Source organism: Strix uralensis, chromosome 7, assembly GCF_047716275.1.
Source record: "Strix uralensis isolate ZFMK-TIS-50842 chromosome 7, bStrUra1, whole genome shotgun sequence".
Taxonomy (NCBI): domain Eukaryota; kingdom Metazoa; phylum Chordata; class Aves; order Strigiformes; family Strigidae; genus Strix; species Strix uralensis.
In genome coordinates, this window is record NC_133978.1 from 6,139,722 (window position 1) to 6,149,534 (window position 9,813).

Consider the following 9,813-nt stretch of genomic DNA (forward strand, 5'->3'; position numbering starts at 1 on the left):
CTAGTTCTCTAGGCATTGTACGGATTTCTCGTTTGAGTTTGTGAGTTTCCCCCAAACTTTGTTTTTATTTAGAAATGTTTCTATTTCCCCATTTTTCTTTTATTTGTCTTCTTCACCCTCTACACCCTAGTTCTAGCTTCAGTTTTACCCAAAGTTGATTTGAATTACACCAGATTGCAGCAAGCAGAGAAGGCTCAAACGGAGGCTGAGGCCGAGGATGAGAAACTTAAACAGGAATATGTGAATAAATCTGAAAGTCTGCAGAAAGAATTCTCCCAGAAGGAGAAACAGCTGTAAGTATATCCTTCCTGTTTGGAAAAATATACAGCAGTAAAGACTCTACATTGCGATATGCCCCGTGTCTTAATACAGGCTGATTGTTGATAAATGGTTTTGAACAGAATGTAAATACTAAAGATCTTCGTGTTAGGTACTGGCAAGGTGGAAGAAAATATGCCATTCCAAAAAAGTCAGGCTACCTTTGGGTGCCTCTAAAATGATGTGCAGCTTGAAAGGAGGGGGAAGAACAGCATTATTTTTTTCCTAAAAGTGCCAGCTTAACTCACAAGGAAATTGTCCGAAGTGGGATACATATATACATAGTGTAGTAGTAGTAGTAATACACACTTTTAACAAAATCCACAAGTATGTAGTAGTATAAACTTAAACAGAAATGGCATAAGAATAGTTTAATTCATCAGGCGTATGAATAAGGTAGAAGTGGTTTAACTTGTCACGGTGCAGGAAATAAAAAATAAAAATCCACTGGAATCATAAATATTAAAAAATAATATAAAAGCCAGCCCTCTAGTCTTTCTCCTGTTAAATCCTTCAGTACTGATTTAAATAAATATGTAATCTAAAAAGCTCCCTCTAAGTGCAGGTGTTTTCCCTGTTTGGAAAGATAACAAGTAAATTATATAAAACAGTGCAAATCTGTGGCACAACAAGGATTGGGGTTTAAAAATTAGTGATTTCCAATCCAGTTCTTAGCCCACCCTGCCTCTCTTACAACTCTGAATGTTAATAAACTTGTTTAACTGTCATGACAAATGTTCACTTTACTACCACAGTCATCTTTGCAGATTTTGGCAAAAGAACAGTTCAGACCCCAGCCTTAGAATTCTGCAATTCTGAAACCTCAAGGTCATGTTCACTTCTGATCTTTTCCAGCCAGATGCTGAGGTAGTGTCCCAAAATGTAAGTCTTTCCTTTAAAAACGGTTTTGATTTTAAAACAGGAAAATTAATGTGGATACAGGTTTTTTCATCAAAAAACCTTGCATGACTACTCTGAGATTTTTTTCCTCTTTTATTGTGTTGGCACAGTTTAGATCTAGAGCAGTGTGCTTCCATCCTTTGGTTTCTCCGTAATATTCTAAGCACCAACTCTTCCGTGAAACTGATAGTGAAATTCCAGCTAGAGTGGATCTTCCATCAGAGTAGCCCTAATTCCTTTAACTGGACTCCAGTTAAACTGACAGAATTTAGATCCCTTCTTTATGTTGAACCTCAGCTAGGTAGAAAGCTCAATAAAAATAGTAATTTAAAGTCCTTCCTCCTTTATTTTCAATTCTGTTCAAAATGCCATACGCCTTAGTCTAAAATAGAAGATTCACATCTAAGGGTATAATATTAAATAACTTTTGTGAGCACCAGAGATGTATGCAATCATTGTCTGCACCACCAATGGCAGTGTGGTTGATTGGTTGGTTTGTTTTCTTTCAGAAACAAGCTATGTAAGGTTAAGGGGGCTTTGCCTTATGTGTGTTTTAAGAGTACTTCAGAATTTTGTGGTTAATATTCTCTTTTTCATTTATTACAAAGGTCAGCTCTTCAAAATTATGCTGTATTCTTGGTCCTTTATATACGTTTCTTTTTAAAAGCATTTTCTAAGTGGCAGTGTTTTGTTTTATTTATTACACTGATGTCTAAAATATTATATTGATACATTATTTCTGTTTTAGAAAACGCGTAAGTTGATTATTTGTTTATTATGATAATAGGATATTGCACCCAGAAATAAGCTCATTTTTTAAAAAAAAAATTACACTCTTTTGCACAGTGATTTTGTTTTTGTTTTGCCTATTCTAGGCTTCAGCTGGAAACAGATTTGAAGATAGAAAAAGAGTGGCGGCAAACCTTAGAGGATGATCTTCAAAAGGAAAAGGAAACTGTATCTCAGCTGAGAATAGAGACCCAAGAAATAATTAACCTTAAAAAAGTAAATTCTGCAGTAAAACTTGACTAGTAATTTAGAAATTGACTGCAAAGATAATTACAGACTTAGGCATGGTATTTTTAAGAATTTCTGCAAGTAGGTAAGAAAGGATGAAATAAGATTAAGAAAAAGCCCGGTTTTTTTACTTCCCATTTAGTCCTCAGGTCAGAACTCAATGGTTTGAATAAGGAAGAATGAAATCCTCGTTTTCCTTTCTCATTTGTATTGAAGACTGTCTTCTCATCGTAGGCCAGAAAGTGCTTTGGCCTCTCTCTGACTTGGTATACATGGCTATATAGAGTTGTTGATCTCTGCCATCAATTGTTTTTATTTTCTTCCTGGAAAGGACTGCAGAAGCAAAAATGCTTCATTTCTTGGGGTCTAAGAGGGCTTAATCCTGAGTTGTTGCTGTTTGAATTGGATTTGGGAATCTTAATAGAGAGAGTGATGGATCACTCATTCATTTGGCTTTCTTGGCAAGATCAGCTTTGGGTAGTAGCATTTTTCTAGGCAGTAGGCAAATACAATTTAGAGAATAATTGGGGGTTTTTTGTTTGGTTTTTTTGTTTGTTTGTTTTGTTTTTTGTTTTAAGGAGTTCCTTAAACTTCAGGAAAAGAACAAGCAACTGAAAAGGATATGTCAAGACCAAGAAGCTGCTCTCCAAGAACTGGCATCCAAGCTGAGCGAGTAATTCCATTATTCATGATGATGATTATTTTTGTCATATAAACTTGATTTAGGAAAAATAATAGGATAGTGGCCTATCCTTAGACTGTATACAACAGTAGTACCATGCCAGTTATCAAAAAGAAATATGTCTACTTAGGTCAGGTCCGTTTATTTTTATTTTTGGCTGGTGGGCTAGCTGTAAACTCATGGGTAATTCTAGTGCTCTGAACAGAAAATCCTACTTTAAAAGGGCCTGGGGGCATTAGGAGTTGTTCTGCAGTTGAAAACGGTGGGCTAGTTTGCATGTTGTGGCATTCCCAAAGAAGAACCTAAGTAGAAGAGAACAGCTCTGGCCCCAGCAGGACAGTGCTTATCATTCTGTGAGGACACACACTCATGGATTCCTTTCTTTGAAGAGATGACGATTCTCTCTAGGAGGACCGTAGGCCATTGTTACCAAGTGTAAGGGATTACCTTATCGAAACCCTTCCAGACTATAGTGAGCAAGAAGCTCTAAGCACGGTTCTCATCACTGTTATGTGGTGTTAATGTTTCATTTAATGATCTCTGTCTTCCGAGTACTTTTGCTGTGACTTTCATGCCCTATAAAATAACTTAGTACATATACTGTGACTCAGTCATGAGTGAGTTGGCACTGAATGGCTGGGGGGGGGGCGGGTTTCTCCGTAATGGCATGATGTGGTCTTGTACAAGTCCAGAAGTTTCAATTTTGGTTTTGTACCAGTGCTGTGTGCTAGCTTTAGGTATCTGCACAGAGCTATGCTGGTACAAATTTCTCTTATCCACGTAACCCCAAGCAAATTTACAGCCGTTCAGAGGATTCTGAGCTCTTTGGAGAGAGCTTGTCTTAGTATAGTGCTTATCATAGCACTATATTGTGATATTGATTGCATCTCCTGGGTGCTGCTGTAATATAAAATACTAAGTCAGAGAACTTTGCTTATAATTTTTAAGTACCTACGACTTTTAAAGTTGTTAGACCATAACTGACAATATAGAAGTTTGAAATAGCATTATCTTATTCTTTAGATCAAAGCTGAAAATAGAAGATATAAAAGAAGCGAACAAAGCGTTGCAGGTTAGTAGTAGTTGGAGGAAAGAGTAACTTTTTTTTTTTTTTTTTGACTGTTCCCTTTGAAATATTTTGCAAGCATGAGAAGACTTCTCTCCAACAGCAACTATTCAGAAGAGACTCCTATGACTTCCTCCAGCGGGAGAGAACCACAGACTCCCTGTAACCTCATGGGGAAAACACTCAGTTGCTTTTGATTTTTCTTCTTTGATGTATAGCTGTGCATTTTGACACTTTTCTTGCAATGGTACACCCTTCTATATTTTACAAAGTGCATCTGGGACAGAATATGTAGCCAAATGAGCATCAATTATGTACTCCTTCTCAGTGATCGGTCGTAATTGATCATCCTGGGAATTAAGTAAACTTGTGGCACCAAAGCTGATAAAAGATGATCTGTAATGTCGAGACGTTTGGAACTTTCTTAAAGGTATGCAGGGAGCACTTGAGAGCAGAGATTTGTCTGCACATGTTCAGTCACATGGCATGTCACCTTGTGTATTATTTCAGTCCAAGTAAGGGTGTCTGAAGTGGTTTTGTTGAGCAGATTCCTGTTTTTATAAATTGGTTTAGACAGAAGGAAATTGTCAGTTCTTGACACTGTCCTGTTTTTTTTGCTTCCCTGCATCTTGGAGACTGTTCCTATGTGATGGGCAGGGAAACAGGCTTCAGCTCTGAGACGTGGATACCTTTCTGCTTTTCCCAGCTCAGCCATTGACTTGCTTTACTACCTCGAGCATGTTCTCTTTGCATCTATTCCTGCTCTGTCTTGTTTCATAAGGTTTTGGAGTGTTTTGGAGCAGTCTTGTACTGCTTTAGGGTGTCTTTGTGCCATTATACTGGTCTCAGAGCATTAAACAATTTAGGCAGTAGATGTACTGCTATTGATTTGTCTTGTCCCCTGGAACCCAAAGTTTAACTTCATTGGATACATATAGTTATGACAATTTTTTTTCTCCAGGGCCAGGTATGGTTGAAGGACAAAGAGGCTACACATTGCAAGCTATGTGAAAAGGAATTTTCTCTTTCCAAAAGGAAGGTAAAACTTTAACGAAATTTCTTCCAACTTGTTTACATGTATTATGAGAAAAACATTAATTATCTTAGAAGTGTGGCATGAAATGTCATCGCTCAGATGAATGCATAGTTATTTTTGAGATTTCTTTCTAGTTCTTTGATATATACAATGCAGCTGGGCCCTCATTTCGAAAGAAACACTGCCTTTTGGTGAAATGCCACAAAGGAATGTACTTAAAAATTATTCAACCTACGTTGTGGAATCATCATCTCAAATGCTTGTCGGCTCTGGCACTGTTACAATTTGACACATGAGAGAGTCTTTTTGTGTCATTTTTTATACAATACACTAAGAAATGTTGAGTTTACTGTAATTTTAAAGTAAAATATGTTAATTTCCATGCTGTATTAATGCATGCAGGATTTTTTATTTTACCTTTTTATGTTAAATTTCAATTAGCTACCTGACAGAATCATCCACTGTCTAGAATATCATTTCTTATATTATATTTTTATATAGCAGAATATGTTCTTAATGCAGGGATTCAATAAAATTTGCAAAACATACATATATATATATATATATATATAAAAAAATATATATGGTCCTAGACAGACCATATATCTACAGTGCCACTGTGGTCTGTCTAGGATTGCATCATAGGTTGGGATTTAGATGAGTTATCTTTGGAAAATTGATTCCATGCTTAGACCAAAGAAGTGGAAGAAATCACATTTTGGATTGCTCTGGGTATATTGTTTATTGGTATCCAATTGCCAAGTACATTTCCATTGTAAATTTTAATTTTTAATCTTCTCCCCATTATTTAGCATCACTGTAGAAACTGTGGTGAGATCTTCTGTAATGCCTGTTCTGACAATGAACTGCCTCTGCCTTCTTCACCAAAGCCTGTTCGGGTCTGTGATTCCTGCCATGCAATACTTATACAGAGGTGCTCTTCTAACGTGCCATAAGATTATTTTACAAGATATTTATTACCTTTTGGTATTTAGCTAATCCTGTAAAAAAAAAAAAACTAAACAAAAGCCAAACAACTAAGGAATGTACAGCAGTATTTCCAGAAGTTCAGGTAAGCAGTTTAGAGTTGCATTTTCAAGGTACTGTGGAGGAGTTACTTGTCTGCTTCTTGTTGAAACAGAGAAAACGGGACTCAAACATAGGAAATGCATGCGTTAAAAATACAGATGGCAATGTTAGTCTAACAAATGGCTCAGAAGCTATTTTGGAGGAAGCAGGGCAGCTTGTAACATGTGTTTGATGAGTATTTTAGTTGTTATCATGATCTTGAAAAAGGTGATACACTTACCTGCTTTTACAGGCTAGTCTGCAACGAGTCCAGCCTAATTCTGCTGCAGAATGTGCCTGTGATACGCTGTTGTGAAGCAAAACCATGTGGTAGCTAGTTTTAAATGGTATTTAAAAGAAGTAATGCAGTTAATGCAGTGGTCCAATAAGTTATTGCCAAATACCGTATTTGTTTACTTCCCCTCAGTTGTCAAGATTTGATACATCCAAGAATATTGCATTGACAGCTCTGTTCTTTATAGTCACAGGTGTAAGGGCAGATGTTGTCGGGCAGGTGACAAACAGTGCCTCTAGGCACGTGATGAAGAAAGGTGCATTTTGCTGAACTGTTTTTGAAAATTAACTGTTAATTTGACATATCTGTGTTTCCACTAAAAGAGAGATGTGCATCACAAAATTTTTGCCTGACGTTGTCTGTAACCTTGAACAAATATCTTTGCGTTATTTTCATGTAAGTCATGCTTTCCAGCTTGTACCTGTAGTCACTGTATAGCTCTAGCAGCCAAGTGAGTCTGCCACCAAGCCAGACTGGGGTTAAATACTGGGGACTGCATCCTTTCTATGTGGGACAGGAAGGTTCTTCCTCATTTTTTCAGCATCTTTCTCAAACTTTCAGAGAAAGATGATGACAAAACTTCCTAAACTTCATTTTTTTCCAGAGCACTTTGAGTATGTCTAGGTCTGACCACTCTTCACACCGATGGTAACTTCTGCTGGAATGTAAATCCTTATCCTTCCCGCTGGCAAATATCAATACATCCTTTGATAAATTGTCCTCACTTCCACGTCACTGCACCAGAACCAATCTACCCTCTTCCCTTTAGTCTCTGCACGTGCCATGGGTCCGGCCGTGGGGCCTCCAGGCTCTGGCCAGCGCTGACGGGCCTGGTAGTTCCTTCAGCTGTGGGCTTGGAATATTCTTACTAACAGGAAAAGGGAGGCTTGGAAACAGGCCTTCTAATTGTTCTTGCACTTTGTTTAGCTTAGCTTTGTCTTTTGAGGATAGGCATTTAGTTAATATTCAAAAAGCTAATACAACTGTTCTTTTTAACACCTCAGTGTAGTTGCTTATGTAGCTTTTGTAAAGAAAAATGTTTTTTAAATTACCTGATGTAACTTTTTGTAAAATACAAAACAAATACTTGTAAATCTGTAAATAGCTTTTGGGAAAAAATAAATTTAATTGATCCGCAACTTAACTATGGGAATAATGTCACTTTATTTAAATTTGTAATTCAGAGTATTTTGAGTGTTTTATTATGACTTGTTCAAGTTGCTTAGAAAGTCTTTGCATATGCTGGGGAGTGGGGAGGTGCCCTGCTGATGGCAGAACAAACCAAGCCCTGCTCACGTGCCTCCTGAAAGCATTCCGAGAGTGTTTGCCGGTGGGCTTCAGGTGGGGCGGGTATGGAGGCAGCAGGGTTTGGTCTAGGATAGAGATGATGCTTATCTGTACTGCTTTAATAAGAAAGTTTTCAAAAAGTATGCAACTAAACAAAATTAATTTCAAAATAGACAATCTTTTAATATAGGAGTATAGTGCATTTCCGTAACATGCAATAAATTTCTATGACGTAACTGCCATCTTTTTCTCTCCTCTGTGCTGCCCTATTTGCATACAGTTGTGTGCAGTAATTCAGATTGCTTTTTCTTACTCCAGGTAAAACTTCTGCCTTGAACAGAAGGGTGAATACTGTATGTTCTGTGTGGTTTTATTTCCCTTAGCATCAAACCATGTCCCCTGGCCTGCTTTTAGCAGTTTTTTGGAGCACGCTGTCATTAATCCTCTTTGTCTTTCTGTAAAACCCTGTTCTTTGACAGATTGTGATTCTAAACCATCCTCACACTGAGCACAGGAAGAGCTGTGGGGCACCGACTCCATCAAAAGAAACTGTAACTGCTCCTGCCCTGTCAGAGCAGCCGCGGTTGTGTTTCCTGGGAAATGGCTTCTGACCTGACCAGCCACGACATTAGCAAGGAAACGGAGAAAAACACGTTGCTGCTCCTCTGCCTCTGCCCCCGGGGACGCAGCAGCTCTGCCCACGAAGGTGCTTCGCTTACCCTTCCCGGCAGAGCGGGTCCCGGCAGGCCCTGCTGCCCCTCCTGCTCTTCACAGCAACGGCCCAAACGTAACCGGCTGTACGGTGGTTGCACTGGAAGCTTCCTCCCTGACCGAGCCATCTTTTTTCATAGGTTTTCTTCTCAAAAACTCCTCTGCAATTTAAACACCACTTAAGCGACTGGAATGGCTCATAGCTGAGTGCTGCTCTGGTTACAGGGTGAAGCGTCGCTGCGGAAGGGCCAGGCCGGGCCGCTCTGAAGGGTGCAGTGGGATTTCACTCGCCCAGACTCGTGTTTCAGTGTACTTTTTGCAGATTGCTTGGTTATACGAAGCAGCTCAAAGCGGAGCTCCCAGCCTGCTCTCACAAGGTAAGTCTTACACCGGTGGCGGCAGCGCCCTCCTCGCGCTCTGGACCGCAAAGCGGGCGCGGGCTGATGGTATTTTATAGGCACCTGCTGCGCCAGAAGAACCCTTAGGGCAGACGGCCTCCACCTCCCTGCCAGGTATTTTCCTCCAGTGGGGTTTACCCTTGTCCCAAGCCCTGCCATCTTAGTTTTACAAAACACATCAGCTTTTTCAGCAACAGACCCAGAACCTGCTACTTTGTAGGAGCACCAAGCCACAGCCAAGCCCTGTAAGGTCCCTGGGGTCCAGATCTCCTTTTCCCTCCCCTTCCGAGCCACGACTCTCCCAGTTCTCAGCCCTTTTCCTGTGCCCCTCGCTCACCCTGCCGGCTAGTATTTCCAGGCACTGGGACACAAGAACACGCTCTCTAGTGAAATAAACTCCATTCTCCTCTCTCCCACAAGAAGACATTTATTACAGATATAACACAGCACTAGCAAACAGGTGACAGACTTTCAATACCCAAGATCACATTTGACATTGTAAGGGAGGCATTGAGGACAAAGCAGTTAATTTGGGAGATCACACTGGCTCAGAAGAATAAATACCTTTTTCATTACACATCAGGTATGGTAAGTGTCTTCAAACAATAGTTTCTTACATATCTCACATGTCACAAATGCACAAAATGTTTTAGCAACGTGTTTGGGTTGTGTGTTATTTAACAACTCTTGGGCTTAGAGGTCTTTTAGAGATACTTCGCTTCTAATGAGCTCGGCCGTGGAACACCTCGTCAACTCTTGAACAAATACAGACAAAGCAGCTCTGTGCAGCTGAATCATGTTTAAATACAGAAAGTTCATGAAAGAAGTCTTAACCTGCTTCCAAATCCCCCCCCCTCTTCCCACTTCACAAAAGCAGTGTTTGTGAAAAAAAAGACTAAGGAGATGATGGCTTTAAATTAATTCATATCACCCTATTTCACATGAGCTAAAAGCTGTGCTAGTGTTCGAGTCTGACTTGCAAGTTACAGGTGTGAAACGCAGGATCTACCTGGATTCCACAGCAAAGCCTGGAAA

General features: G+C 39.5%; 1 protein-coding gene across 4 annotated transcripts in view; it reads left to right on the forward strand.

Annotated features, from left to right (window-relative positions):
- Positions 1-7,526, forward strand: part of RUFY2 (RUN and FYVE domain containing 2) — a 30,333-nt gene extending 22,807 nt beyond the window's left edge. For 3 of the 4 annotated variants that reach the window (XM_074874273.1, XM_074874275.1, XM_074874277.1), the window contains 6 exons: positions 174-293; positions 2,094-2,223; positions 2,814-2,908; positions 3,941-3,989; positions 4,945-5,022; positions 5,832-7,526. In XM_074874273.1, the coding sequence (XP_074730374.1) occupies positions 174-293; positions 2,094-2,223; positions 2,814-2,908; positions 3,941-3,989; positions 4,945-5,022; positions 5,832-5,975 (616 nt within the window). In that variant the 3' untranslated portion in view covers positions 5,976-7,526. The remainder of the gene's footprint in view (positions 1-173; positions 294-2,093; positions 2,224-2,813; positions 2,909-3,940; positions 3,990-4,944; positions 5,023-5,831) is intronic. The other variant, XM_074874276.1, reaches the window with a different exon arrangement.
- The last annotated feature ends 2,287 nt before the right edge of the window (positions 7,527-9,813 follow it).